General features: G+C 38.4%; 1 protein-coding gene across 1 annotated transcript; it reads right to left on the bottom strand.

The window, feature by feature from the left end:
* Positions 1–94: 94 nt before the first annotated feature.
* On the bottom strand, positions 95–15,400 carry Pdp (pyruvate dehydrogenase [acetyl-transferring]-phosphatase 1-like protein, mitochondrial). The gene is made up of 3 exons (XM_071685441.1): positions 14,616–15,400; positions 11,471–11,657; positions 95–11,059 (listed from the first exon to the last, which is right to left on the bottom strand). Exons 1-3 carry the CDS (start codon positions 14,838–14,840, stop codon positions 9,891–9,893), a joined length of 1,581 nt encoding a protein of 526 aa, XP_071541542.1. The 5' UTR covers positions 14,841–15,400; the 3' UTR covers positions 95–9,890.
* Between the last annotated feature and the right edge of the window lie 58 nt (positions 15,401–15,458).

Here is a 15,458-nt window from a genome sequence, read left to right as displayed (position 1 = left end):
AGGAAAATAAGTAATAGAAAGAGGAAATTGCAAAAGAAATTTCAGAAAAAATGTAAAGATGAAAGAGCCATGTTTTTTAGAAGTCGGAATCTCATTTTTATCTGTAAAAACGCGTAGAAAAAGTTTTCCAGCCTAGTCAACAAAGACCATTATGTTATCCCAACACATTGCAAATACAATCATTTGCAGTGTTTCAAAACAAGGCTGACATCCCTATGGAGGATGACAAATATAGGAGCCAATACCGAATGATTGGGTCTAACTATACTAATAAGTGGAGGCTTAAAAAAAAGTAAGTTAAATCCAATTAAATCCAAAATCTTTAAGAAACTCAAAAAGATTGTTTTAAAGCTTTAAAAGTTTATCATCAGTCAAGCTAAGACTTAATTCTGTATTCAATGTTAAAGAAAGTATATAACTGGAAATGCAATAATATTACCATGCATGACCTGTGGAAGCACAAGAGTTGGCCTTTACAAGTTGAACTTCAGTACTTGATCTTCAAACATGGTCAGGGCAGGCAAGATGACAAAAGGAAGCATCATCATTAGGGGAAATTTCTGATGAGGTTCACAAAATATACATCAGAAATCCAATCAAACCTTTACAAGTAAAGGTTAAATTTAAGATTTCTGAAGATAAAGCATTTACAGAAAAGACAATGTCCATCTAGCTGAAAAAGGCAAGCAACATCTACAAGATAAATGTTACGGTAGAATATTCTACAGAATCGCATTCCGAAGAACAAATACCAACCACAAGTCTGTTGAAAACTTAAGGGGATGATGAAATTATGAGTAGTAGTACTTGAGTAGAGATGCTATTTACAAAGAGATGTATAAGCTTTAGAGTGAAACAGAAGCTTTAAATAAGATCAAGTTTTCTAGAAGCAATTTCATCTAAAAAGATACTGATTTATTTAAAACACAAACTATCATCCATAGACAGCTCCTAATCTTGTATCTTGCTGAATTAATGTGGGTTAAATAATCCTACACTTTTTACAAGGCTTGCCAGTCAAGGAAGAGAGCATCTTGCTAAGCTTTCTTAAAGCCAAATCAGTCTAAAAGCAAAAGCCAACATTTCTACCAGAAAAGACTTGCGAAAAGTTAGCAGGAATGATTAAGGATTTATTACACGTATGGCAGCACTCCTTTGAATAGTTCCAACTTTTACAGCATTATTAAAAGCATTCAAATGATTATTTCGAGCCTTATAAAAACAAGAGAAGTCTCAGGGAAAGTATATTGGACTTAGAAGTCCTCACTCCCTGCAACAGAATATTCCATGGAGATAAAAACCTCTGGTAAAGACATGATCCAAAAGTCATTAATGAATGATTTCAACTAATACTTTTCAATGCACACCCATTCCTTTCTTTATGAAGGACCACTATATGTGATTTTTACTATTCTGTAAGGAACCTCCTTCTACCAGTCCCTTGTTTCATGAGGTCAAAATATGCTAGTATGTGGGTGTTAGCTGTGGAAAGTGTGCCAAAACTACATTTTACTTGTGTTTATTGTTTGCTATATGTGATTTCTCTTTGTGCAAGGTATTCATAGAACATAACCCTCATATAAAGCTAGAGGGATGGTAGTGAATAGCTGAATGGACTGTGGCAAGGCTCATGAAACCTGTCACTAAAGAACACCCATGAGTAATGTTCCCAGTAATGGGAATGGTTCTAAATCTTGTACCGTTGTCTAATCCTTTCATTCCCTCATTATGAACGAACAAGCATGTACTCACTGAACTTAAGTGTTCTCCATACCCATTGAGAGCAAACAGTAACACAAGACGTGTCTGTGCCATCAGTGTCAGAACTATTGCATGCTATAATGCTGAAATATTAATTGTATTGCTATCCAATAAATCTTTAAAAATCCTCAAGAGCTTCAAGAAAAATTTTACTTTGAGAAATTAGTAAGAGAAGTACAACTAGATCTCATACTCAGAAAACCCAAATGTAAGTTCAGAAATATCAATATAGCTCTCCCTCTCCATAGCTTTAGCCAGAGATAATTCCAGAACTTTAATTTCATGCCATCCCATACTGTGAGAAAGATACGGGCTTTGCAGTGTTTCTCGACAAACAGAATTTTTTGATATACCCAAACAACTATAGTACATCGCATCCAGTACAAGAATACATGAATATAAACTGGTTATACAGCTGTCTACATACACAAGATTTTCAGTGTCAGATAACACAATTCAGTGAACTGAATCCCACCCCCTTTTACTAAAGCAAAAACAGATTTAATGTAAAGTCCACCACTTGTGAAAGCCTAGACTGTACATGCACAGGGCGAAAGAAAGGCAAAACTAAGGTAGGTAACATCAAACACGAATTATCTGTTCTGTCTCTACTGTTATGAGCACTACTGTGGATTATAGGATACAACACATACGCACAGTTAGTAAATAAAGGATAACATATTAAGTCAGGTGAAAACTATGGGCAATACCACTAAGCTTGCTTACAATATAGTAACTAACTAACTTAAATCCAAATTACCCAGAAATGGCAATGCAAGAGCTGTCTATAATATATGTTTTGGTTCCACAGTAGTTTGATTGTGAGGACATCTTATACACTGAAAGTAATTAGGAAATACAAGAATATAAAATCTGAACACTCTTGTGTTATAATGGAAGTTATTGCATACATAAAGTGGCAAGGGAAATACTGAAGACTACATTCTGCCATAACCTACCATCAGTGAATTCACAATACAAATATACTCTGCTGAAAAGGTTCAAACTTATGAACCACAGAAAACTTTTAACAGCTCCATATTTTTAAGAAAACTGACCCTCTAGGCAAACTCAGACTATAGTCGATTTTATAGAGAAGGCACTCTATATGGATTATGTATCTTGCTGAAAATGTCAAGCACTTATGTATCTTTTGATTCATTTACAATACGTGTGCTTCAAATATTTCTTTCACTTAACAGATTTTGAAAGGAAGGATTGTCATGTTAAGCAGGAACAGCTAATACACACAGAAAGCACTAGTTATGAGAAAAACTACTTTGAAACAGATCTATTTCTTCCACTGTGCCAATTAGGTCTAACAGTTGCTTTTTTGGAATAACAAACACTACAAGACTTAAGTAAATATGCTTTTAAGTGTGTAATTACAACTCTTGTTATTGAAATAATGTCCTAAGGATATGTGTGCCATTTTTGCAATGGAGGTAGAATGTATAATGGGTTCTTACTCAAATGTTAAGAGAAAGAAAATGAAAATTAATCAAGATGACCCAAACAGTTCTCGGAGAAATTAACCTGTGGGCTTACTAACAATGAAAAACGTTGCTTACAGAGGCCATCAAAATAAAAACATCTGTAGCCCTAATTTTGTTTTAACACACAGGGAAAAGGGAATCGGTAAAATCATTAAATGATGCTTTTGAATTATGTAAACTGAATCCCTTTAAAGGAAAAAGTTGGGTAAAATGAAAAAGCTTAAAGAAGCTTTATAATGGCTTACTTAGCCAGTTCATGAATTTGAACCAAAATAGAGCAACAAATAGGTCTAACTCTTAGAACAGGCATGGTAAATTGTATCCACACTTCTCACTTTCATCATTTAGTCAAAAACCCTAAGACTTACCCCTGCATAGCCCAGAGGTTACAAAGCAAAATTAGGATTGCAAAGGGCTGGAATTAAATGCTATCCAAAGCATAATCCAGAGTAAGTGCATTGTGATTTGTGCAGCTTTCATCTCGCCCCTTTTTGACAAGATTGCATAACGCAAACTATTCTAAAGGCAATTCTGTGAGTGTGGCTCCATATGACATGTTAACCAGGTTACAAGGTGAACAAGACTCCTCAGAGGCATCATGAAGAAATCTTTTCTTTTCTTTCATACTATTTGCCATTTCCCGCATCAGCGAGGTAGCATTAAGAACAGAGGACTGGGCCTTTGAGGGAATATCCTCACCTGGCCCCCTTCTCTGTTCCTTCTTTTGGAAAATTAAAAAAAAAATGAGAAGGGAGGATTTCCAGCCCCCCGCTCCCTTCCCTTTTAGTCGCCTTCTACAACACGCAGGGAATACATGGGAAGTATCATGAAAAAAATACCCTGGAATAAATGAGAAAGATAAAAAGCCCACGAAAGATAAACCATATATTCCTCAAAGACTGAGCTCCCATTATCATTCCCAATTTATGCTCCACCCACTAATACCTCTGTTTGAATTGGGTAGCTTTTTCATGGTGGTCCCAAACCACACTTGATTATAATAGTAGTAGTATAATTGTGAGTGGCATGTGGCTATTGATTTTAGATTTCTAAATCTCCAGAAATCCATGCAACATCTTCAATGCTTTAAAAAGGGAATAATTCGTCTTACAGTGAAGTAAAAAGAGTTACTGTAAAGGCGTTCCTGTTGACACCAAGGCTACTTTGCTTTTATACTGTAGTCAAGAGGCTGCTCTTTAAACTTAAAAGCCTTAATCAGGCTTCCTTAGTCTTCCAAGCTTTGCTTTCCACTAAACTTCTTTTCATGGTACCTTCAAGAATGTAGACAGTATTTAAACTCCGTATTAACAAGAAAGGCTAACATTTAGAAGCAAATGCACCGTGAACATTTCTTTATATAAATAATTTTATGCCAAAAGTCGAGATATGGAAATGTAGCAGTTACTGAGTTTCATCAACATTATTTGAAATGATAATCAATTTAGTTTTTGTTGACCTTTGAAATCTTTGAAGACTTTAAACTGTCATCATAAGTTCACCATCAGGAATGTGGAAAGACACCTGTTGTGCTAAATTTCATGAACAATGAAAAGTAATGCTTCCCCCCCCCCAAAAAAAAAGTCATACATGTAACACCTTAAGAATTATCAAAAGAGTTATTTCACAAAATTGACATACACACAGTGTGATGCATTTAAATACCTTTGTGCCAAATTACATTAACACTGGCTAAAACAAGGGCCAGTGGTGGCCTGAAAAATTAAATTGTGTTGTTTTAGTGACCTCTGACCTCTGACCTCTTCCGAACAAGTGAAATGGTTTACATCATGAATTTACTTTGTGCATTGCAGTGAATTCGCAGAAAGGTATGCATATATTGTTTGGTCTAAACTGACTTGAGACTGTAATGAGCAGGCCAAAATGTGAATTTATTTATATAGACGTATGAAGTCTGACTTAAGAAAATCGTAACCTGGGAGTATAAGCCAAAGAACATGCCTACCAAAATCAATCAGCCCTAAAATGATATAACACAAAACCTTGATTGTGCGGAAGAAAAAATTAAAATGACATCACCCTCCACGGGATGGGATACTTATGGTTATAATGTTAAGTCCCAGTCAATGCCTTTATATTCCAATTACACTCAGATTAAAAGAGGGACCTTCAGTGGTTATGTGCAAACAAAGCCGTCAAACGATAAAATTAGTTCTCCAATTGAGCATAAACATTCATGTAAACTGTTTATGTTCAAAATATGATCCGTAATTCACAAGAGCAGAAGCATAACAAGCACATCAATCATGCTAGAATAGGATGAACCACTGGAAATTGGACTTCAGAAAGTAAAACGACAAAATATCAATGCTTCTGAGGATAGAATATCAATGTTTGTGAGGATGAACACAGCAATGAGAGAATCTTACTGTACCAATAAACACAAATGTGTGAAGCAAGTCATCTGAATAGCAGATGAGTGAGTACTTATCCAAGAGTGTAACTGGATGATTTTTCAAAACTACTCTGAAGATTCACTTTTAGGTACAAGGTATCATAATCAGAGATAGAAATGAAGTTAGATGCCAGTATATGCCATGAACCCTATTCATGAGCTGCAATTTGTCAAACAGGTATGTTCAGTATGTTGCTTCAATATTGGCCATATTTTTTGCAAAAATCTGGGCTTTTTTTTTTTTTTTTCATTCCTTCCCTCAATTATGTCTAAAACACATTCCATCTCTGATAATGATTAACAACTAGAAATACATGAAGCGCAAAGAAAAAAGCTTTTTTTTCTTCCACGTGTTCATAATTTCCTGGAACAGATGAAGAAATGGCCTCATTTGCTCACATCCACTCTCTAGCTGGCATTTTACATGATAGCTATTGAGTGAATGAAGGCATTTCTTTGTTCCTAGTTTTACCTCACTAATGTGAGAGATGATAAACATAAAAAAATAAATGTCATTAGTAAAGTAAACTGAAACCATACATAAAGGTCATGGTAATAACACCTGAGAGGCTGTTTGTTTAAAGTTAACTGAGGAGTCACTGGGAAAGATCTCAAAAAACTCTCCCCTGTTTAAGTAGAGATGTGCCAAGATTTTTTTCCCAAAACAGGAAACAGCATACTAACAGTATTTACACAGTAAATTTTCTGTAATTAATTAGTCTGTGCATAACTTTTACTGCATCTAGTGAACTAAAACAACCTCAAAATGTAACAAATACTCTTCCAGTTCTAATGATCACATATGTATTATCTAATAATATATACGACACTCTTAATATGACCTGAATACCCTATCGATTATCTGTCTGTACATTTCTTTCTGAGGCTTTGTTCTCTCTGGGAACTATACCACAGGAGGGTAAGTGACCATGATAGAAAAGTATTTGGACTACCCAATCAAAGCACACCTCTTCAGCATACTCCATCTCTCTAATCCCTTCATGGATCCTCTTCTCAACATGTGTCCCTAGTCAAGAAACTGTTGAATGGTTTAAAAGTAGAAAGACTAAGATGATTTGACTTCTCAGTATTTAAGACAATCGACAATCTGAGTCTGGTGAATTTAATAATCTGCATGTCATTTGAGACCACTGGGTGAATGGTGCCTGCACTTTGCTTCGTGGTCGAAGGAAAGAAGTTTCTATGGGTTGTGAGGAGGAATCATTCATGAGTTAACTTGTGGAGACATCGTAAAGGCATCACTTGCCCAAGTTATATGAACTTATGAACAAGGGAGGACTTTTCACAAGAGATGCAATAAAGAAAGTAAAAAGGCTGCAACACTTCCACTTGAGGATTATCGAGAGCTTCTAATGATGGGTCTAATTTTCTTAAAGAAAACAACTGTCACGGGGACTTATATTTTACCCTCATGGAACACCTTACCAGTAGATGGCAATGATATATGCCTCAAGATCTATAATTTCCAGAGTCATTTTCAGTGAAGAAAAGAAGACTTATTCTTGAATCTGCCTTGTTCACTGATTTGATCTACATCTAAGCCTGGATTTATGATCAATTGCATAATGATGCAACTGTAAAGAGATTAAAATTTATTTTAATCCACAAAGGTTTACCAAACTGTATCAAAGGCTGGGATGGATGAAACAAGATGTTATTTCTGATGCTTGTGAGGGCAAGAGATAGCTCTCCTCTGTCTCTTTTTAGATGTATTGTCCCCCAATATCAGGCATCTGATGGCTGACAAGCAAAAATGTCGACAAAGGGAACACAGGAGGGAAAGTTGCCCAGCTCTCTATTGTTCACATTTTTCAAATATGCATCAAGTATGCATTCCTGGTTTTCATATCTATACATCTGAGCAGGGACATGTACGCTTTCATGCAAGCTTCTTGCACATACTATACTCAAAATTTTCCATTCAACAGAGCAAATCCACAATATATGCTAAAGCCCCTTCGCTTTTTGACATTCATTAATCCACACCACATACTGTTTTTGAGGTTAAAGGTGCCCATGTTCTTACTCCATGCCTGTAAATTTCAAGGAGCCTTTCACTGCCATATTCTGGTTCCTGGCTGTTGAACATAGTCTCCCAATTTGTTACCACGTAAATAACAAGAGTTCAAAAATTTCCGATCATATATCCTTCTTGAGTCAGGTTTCACTACTGCTCATAATCAAACTCCATCATTACATGATCACTTTCTCCAATTGGTGTATCATATATGATATTCTCAAAACTGACCCATGCTATGTATCAAGATATAGTAAGAATGGTATATCAGTCCTGATCCACGTGTGCTCAGCGACATGCTGGCACAAAATTTTCTTGAGTATGTTGTATGAGCTTACGTCTTCTGGACACTCTGTCTTATACGAATCTCAGTTCCCTGAGTCAGTCTCTTTATAAGTGATATTTCCCATCATAAGTACTGTACTATGAGAGGTGTGTGACATACTGCTTCATGTAGCAGCTTCATTGTTTCTTCATCGTTTGAATTATATATTTGTGTGTGTGTATGTGATTAACTGACAGAAATCTGCAATTTGTAAGAAAATGTCAGTAAATTTAGACATCAAGATGTATCTACAAAGAGCAGGCTAGATATGCAACCGCAACCCAATGCCAAATTTAAAGGATTGAAAAGGATCCCTATTTGACCCCCTTTTACTTTAAACAAAAACTTCCAGAAAAGCATCTGTGTTGTCCTTTGTGTTTCAGAGAAACATTTACCACTGATATTTACAATAAGAACAGGATCTGGGGAGTGTTACTCAATCCTCCAATTGGCAGTTTGGTCAGAGTGCTGTCCAAGGGTAGCATATTGTATCACTAGGGGAGGAAGCCAAGCATAATGATCAGTGTGGAACTTTTCAATATCATGACAACAAACAGATGGATCTGGTCAGGTTGATAAATTGATAAATTATGACAAAATGAAAAGGGGTAGGTTCAGGGGGAGTTGAGGTACACAGGAAAGATTTTGATGTTATAATCAAGGAAACCCCCCAAAAATGAAATGAAGCCCTCTGTCCTTGACACTCTTTGTACCTGGTGAAGATGAACCTATAAAAAACTTTATGCAAAAATGCTCATACTATAAACTTTTATCCTTCTTAGAACAGTGAAGCAGTTTGGCTTTATAACCTGTAACTTTAAAAAATCTTTGTACTTGGTCTATTCACATAAAAATTAAATAATCAAAGCTGCTATTACTAGTAATGGAACTTCTAACTTCTGTTAACTATCAAAGACAGTTGCACTGTTTTTGGGGGAATGACTCCACAACTCTCTGATAAAAGAGGACACACAGGAAATAGCTTTTAGAATTGATCTGGAGTTGGTTGGATCATTGCTAAAAAGTCATTAAAATTTTCACTTGACAAAGCCCAGTGCAGGTGCTGTGATGCAGCCCAGCCCCATAGCTTACAGAGCTGCAGTGTAGTCACAGTTACCTGATGAGTGCTAAAATCCAGCTGCCAGTTGTTAAGTAAACATAACATAAATGAATCCCAAAATTCAGCTGCCAGATGCTGTGCAAAACTATCAAAGTACCTTGTAGCAGCATCATCACCTCTCCAAGACTTCAGCAGCTTGCTTCGCTATGTAATGACCAGGTGGATAACTAACATCAACCATATCCACATTAATTTAGAGCTAACTTTTGGGAAAATGAACTTTTAGAGAATACTAGTACTCCAATTTCTTGGAGGAATGATCCTTAAGACTAATACTTGTAGCTCTCTTTCTTGTGTGTGTGTGTTTTTGCATCTTTAATAGATTTCTTTTCTCTTTCTACTGACAACCCCTTCCCTTTGCATTATACTCCAGACTAATCCCTCCTCATGTAACGTAATGTTTCAGATGACTGCAAACTCCATACCATTTTTATCACCGACATTATATTGGTTCTTGTGAATCTTGGACAGCATATCATCTGATGTCTATAAATATCCAGTTTATTGACACATTTTGTAAACAAATGCTAATCTAAAAAAAAAGTTATATCTCTATATGAATTAATGTGTCTAACCTTAACAAGTAGCACCAGGTTCACCCACAGCATGGGTGGTATTGTGGTAGTGGCACAAGGTCTTAACAATACAAACTATGATCTTCCAAAAATGCAACTCCTGTATCAATTCATATTGAGCAAAACTAGATCACTACTAAACTAAATATTCCAATTAGTGACTTAAATCTCAACAGGACATACTCTTAAGAAATTGGAATCAAAGAAAATTACATGAATAGATATATCATCCCTGAAGTAACGCCGCACCTCTGGTGGTAGTGTGAGTGAATGTGAGAGACGTGAGTGGTCCAAGCCCGCATCAGATCCCCCTAAAGCATGACGTATTAAGTGTGTAGATGCATTTTTGTCAACAGGTTTGAGACTCAAACCTTTCTGACGCTGCTCTAACAACTGGGCAATCTCTCCTAAAGCTATAGCTTGTCTTGGAAATCGTACAGGCTGGAGTGTTTGGCGACCAGACATATACTCTCCAACTAAAGTTACAGAATCTATTGCACTCATGCATTCCCAAAGCCCATCAGAAGCAATTAATAAAAATCTATCATGAGGCCTAAGGCGATGATAAGTAACCTCTGGTAAAGCAGTGAGGTATGGGGGTGTTAAACAATGGGGAATAATAATATCTGATCCTGCATAGCATTGAATTATCTTTATCTGTGTATTTCGATCCCATTTAAAACGAAAATCCCCAAATGCTCGAAAAGGCATAAGCATCCCCAGCAATCTCTGGTCTCTCACCACATGATCTGCCTCAGAGTGGGGATGTTCTGACAGAACCCGTTCTACCTCTGATGGATTTTCCCAGGAGTGGTCATTTGTGAGACGAAGAGCTTGCCAACCTCCACCTGCTTCCTGTCTCTGCATTCCCAGCACTGCTCCACAGTCTCCTGCATGAGCTATGTGGAGGTGTGGACCATCAACATGTGCCACACATGCCACAGCCCCTGACACAGCCACGCGAATTAAGGGCTCCAACACAGGAGAACGCTGGTTCTCCATTACCTCGCGGCCTAAGTCATCATCCAGACGAATGAAAGCATCTATTAATACCTCTTCCATACTGAAATCTTGACTAACTGAAGTCAGTAAAGTGTCACAGTAGCTCAAGAGAGATGCATCATAGATTTCCTGTAGTTCTACTACAAACTGTGATGGGTCATTATAAACCTGAGTGAGGGGAACACGGCCACCTGCCTTCCACTCAGAAACAACACGACGTAACTCTGCACGAGGTAACAGTGCAGCTGCTACATAGTCGAACAACCTCTTGGCCACCACCTGGCTGCATTCTGGACCACCATGTCCATCAAACACACCAAACAGATAACCTGAAAAAATAATGTTTAAGTTATAAAAATTATATCTTTAGTCTAGTTGCATCACATACTGGCAATCGTCCATTAACTGCCGTCAAATAGCACAACAATTATCAACTGCTTTTATAAGTTACTAATATTGTGCATGCTGTACGGATGTTTACTTTAATATTTCTACATCCTCAACTTAGCACCTGAAGACAGGAGTTCCTTCTGACTGACACATCAGAAATTAATAAACCATTCCTGACACATCAGAAATTAATAAACCATTCTGTTGTACATGATGGCCTTTTTATATGTTCTAAAGAGTAACCATCATATAATCCATACAGCTGAATGCAAACAACCTAACACACTAAACAGGAATTCAACAATGACAAAGAAATACCCAACTTTGGATTTACAAGATTTTCAACTAACCAGTGGTGTGAAGACACCGGGCAGCTGCTAATTTGTCTTCTATTGGAGAATTAGAAGCAAGCTGATTGGAATCCACAGCATCTATTGAGTAAGTTGCTGCTGGTACAACCTCTGCTGCCAACCACTCTTGATCTCTACTGCCACTCACCTGGACCACTCCCTCGTTCTGACGCAGAATCTGAGACACCTGTTTGTGGTGAGGAAAAATTTCTAAGAATAAGAACAATAGTGTTAATGAAAGTCCAAGAATTATATAAAATGAATACTCAGCTGGAGTCAACTAAAATACTGTAAAGGTTTCGTACACCTGGAAAAAATGTTGGCTTCATTAATGTAATATTAATACACTTGTAAATATCAACAACTTAGGGACCTCATTCTTAACTCCACTTATCATCCAAAATGATAGTAAAATGGATTTTTTAAACTTGATTGCTGTTTCCCATGTTAGCAAGGTAGCACCAGGAAACGATGAAGGACACATCCACTCGCATATATATATATATATATCTTTTATTTTTTTGTCGGTCTCCCGCGTTTGCGAGGTAGTGCAAGGAAACAGACGAAAGAAATGGCCCAGCCCACCCCCATACACATGTATATACATACGTCCACACACGCAAATATACATACCTACACAGCTTTCCATGGTTTACCCCAGACGCTTCACATGCCCTGATTCAATCCACTGACAGCACGTCAACCCCGGTATACCACATCGATCCAATTCACTCTATTCCTTTCCCGCCTTTCACCCTCCTGCATGTTCAGGCCCCGATCACTCAAAATCTTTTTCACTCCATCTTTCCACCTCCAATTTGGTCTCCCACTTCTCCTCGTTCCCTCCACCTCCGACACATATATCCTCTTGGTCAATCTTTCCTCACTCATTCTCTCCATGTGCCCAAACTATTTCAAAACACCCTCTTCTGCTCTCTCAACCACACTCTTTTTATTTCCACACATCTCTCTTACCCTTACATTACTTACTCGATCAAACCACCTCACACCACACATTGTCCTCAAACATCTCATTTCCAGCACATCCACCCTCCTGCGCACAAATCTATCCATAGCCCACGCCTCGCAACCATACAAAATTGTTGGAACTACTATTCCTTCAAACATACCCATTTTTGCTTTCCGAGATAATGTTCTCGACTTCCACACATTCTTCAAGGCTCCCAGGATTTTCGCCCCCTCCCCCACCCTATGATTCACTTCCGCTTCCATGGTTCCATCAGCTGCCAGATCCACTCCCAGATATCTAAAACACTTTACTTCCTCCTGTTTTTCTCCATTCAAACTTACCTCCCAATTGACTTGACCCTCAACCCTACTGTACCTAATAACCTTGCTCTTATTCACATTTACTCTTAACTTTCTTCTTTCACACACTTTACCAAACTCAGTCACCAGCTTCTGCAGTTTCTCACATGAATCAGCCACCAGCGCTGTATCATCAGCGAACAACAACTGACTCACTTCCCAAGCTCCCTCATCCACAACAGACTTAATACTTGCCCCTCTTTCCAAAACTCTTGCATTCACCTCCCTAACAACCCCATCCATAAACAAATTAAACAACCATGGAGATACACACCCCTGCCGCAAACCTACATTCACTGAGAACCAATCACTTTCATCTCTTCCTACATGTACACATGCCTTACATCCTCGATAAAAACTTTTCACTGCTTCTAACAACTTGCCTCCCACACCATATATCCTTAATATGTAAATATACTCGCTTGCCCTCGTCCATATACTGATGCCACCATGCCCCAAAGGAAACAGCACAAATGTGTGAAGAAAAAGAAAAAAGATGAAATATACATTCTCTTCTCTTCCCTCACACCCAATTGCCATCCCATGCATCAGCCAGGAAACAGACAAAGGAAAGCCACATCTGCTCACACTCATTCTTTAGTTATCAGGTGTAATGCACCAAAACCACAGCTTCCTATCCACATGCAGGCCCCACAGACCTTTCCATGGGTTACCTCAGATGCTTCACATGACCTGGTTCAGTCCACTGACAGCACATCAACCACAGTACTCCACATCATTCCAATACACTCTATTCTGTGCACGCCTTTCACCCTCCAGCATTTTCAGGCCCTGACCACTCAAAATCTTTTTCATGCCATCCTTCTATTTCCAATTTGGCCTTTGGTTCTTGTTCCCTCACCTTCTGACCATTTTAACACATCCTTTTTATGCTCTTCTGACCACCTTTTTATTTCCACACATCTCTTACCCTTTCATTACTCACTCGATCAAACCACCTCACACCACATATTGTCCTCAAACATTTCATATCCAACACATCCAACCTCCTCCGTACAACCCTATCTATAGCCCATGCCTCACAATTGTATGATATTTTTGGAACTACTGTAACTTCGAACATACCTATTTTTGCTCTCCAAGATAATGTTCTCTCTCTCCACACATTCTTTATCACCCAGAACCTTCACCCACTCCCCCATCATGACTCACTCCCACTTCCATTGTTCTATTCGCTGCTAAGTCCACTCCCAGATATCTAAAACACTTTACTTCCTCCAGTTTTTCTCCATTCAAACTTACCTCCCAATTGACTTGACCCTCAACCCTACTGTACCTAATAACCTTGCTCTTATGTACATTTACTCTCAACTTTCTTCTCTCACACACTTTACCAAACTCAGTCACCAGCTTCTGCAGTTTCTCACCCGAATCAGCCATCAGTGCTGTATCATCAGCGAACAGCTACTGACTCAATTCTCTCTCGTCTGCTGCTGGAGACTGCATGACCACTCACTTGCATGGTACCCAATCATGGGGAGGAATATTGTCAACTTGGAGACAGAAAATACACATCATCATCGCTAGGTAAGTCAACTTTCATTTCCATAAGGTCTGTTGATTGTTTACAAGTGTTTTGCCTACTTCCACATTATCCCCCATCATGTCTATGTAATACCTCTTAAATCTAACGCCATATTGATTGTATTATCCAAACACACTTTAAACTTAAGAACAAAACCATGGGAGAGATTCACCACACGTTTACCCGCGGGGGTAAGGTACCTAAATAGCATCCAAAGACGCAATATCTCTGAATAACCCCGTGGGCGTGCGTGGAAGGGCGCGACCATACCTCCTGGGGCGAGATCTTGGGACGAGGGAAGCCGTTGTACCAGACACAGCTGGTGCTGACACTTGAGACCTGACCTCCTCGGGCAGCAGCAGCACCGGGCGACCAGACCCCGTCAGGCCTGGCACCACCAACCTGACCTGCCTCACACGACAGGATCCTCTTGTTCTCAAGACGGCGTGATAATGGCCTCACATTCTGATATAACCGGGAGAACACTTTGGCCATAACGTAGCTGCAGAGAGAGTGGTCGAGTGTGTGCTACCGGGGGTCGTCTTCCGTCACCGACAAAAAAAATAACCCGACTAGAATTTGTAAAGTCCGTCCCCTGCCTCCTCTGGGGGGGTGATGGTGTCTGTGTTGTTTACAAGGTCCTGCAGACGAAAGTGGCGCCAGGGTGGCCAACCCTACCGGACACCCTCCCAGGCCACCTGGCCAGGGCTACCAACCATGATAATTCACACCTAATTTATCCTATTGGAAAAAAAAAAGTTTTAAAATTTCTTTCATTTTCACTCATATGCTCGATTGCTATCGAAAATCTCTGAGTTTATTTTTTGCGAAAAGGGTCATTATATTTGTTACATTATTGTGATGAGTAATGATACAGTCTGCAGGAAGTTCACTAACAAATCCAATTCAAATCCGGATTTTTTTAAATCATGAATTCGGATTTCAAAAGTCTTATGTTTCTAATTCATATATTTGAAGCTAATAATCAATATAAATCATACTAATTGTAGGTCTGATATAGAATTAAATACTGTTCCACTGAATTATGATTTAGTATAACATTTGAAAAAAAATCTTTATTTTAGCAGGTTATTCTCCACTGCTTTTAAGTAG

Source organism: Panulirus ornatus, chromosome 40 (assembly GCF_036320965.1).
Source record: "Panulirus ornatus isolate Po-2019 chromosome 40, ASM3632096v1, whole genome shotgun sequence".
In the NCBI taxonomy this organism is placed as follows: domain Eukaryota; kingdom Metazoa; phylum Arthropoda; class Malacostraca; order Decapoda; family Palinuridae; genus Panulirus; species Panulirus ornatus.
This window is presented reverse-complemented; position numbering and strand designations above follow the sequence as displayed.

What these genes read in the sequence shown, in the direction of transcription:
- Pdp (XM_071685441.1), bottom strand. Translation starts at nt 14,840, where the DNA reads ATGGCCAAAGTGTTCTCCCGGTTATATCAGAATGTGAGGCCATTATCA. An exon ending in CCAAGATCTCGCCCCAGGAG is followed by an intron (nt 11,658 to 14,615) that starts GTATGGTCGCGC and finishes CACCACAAACAG; the next exon opens with GTGTCTCAGATTCTGCGTCA. An exon ending in CCGGTGTCTTCACACCACTG is followed by an intron (nt 11,060 to 11,470) that starts GTTAGTTGAAAA and finishes TTATTTTTTCAG; the next exon opens with GTTATCTGTTTGGTGTGTTT.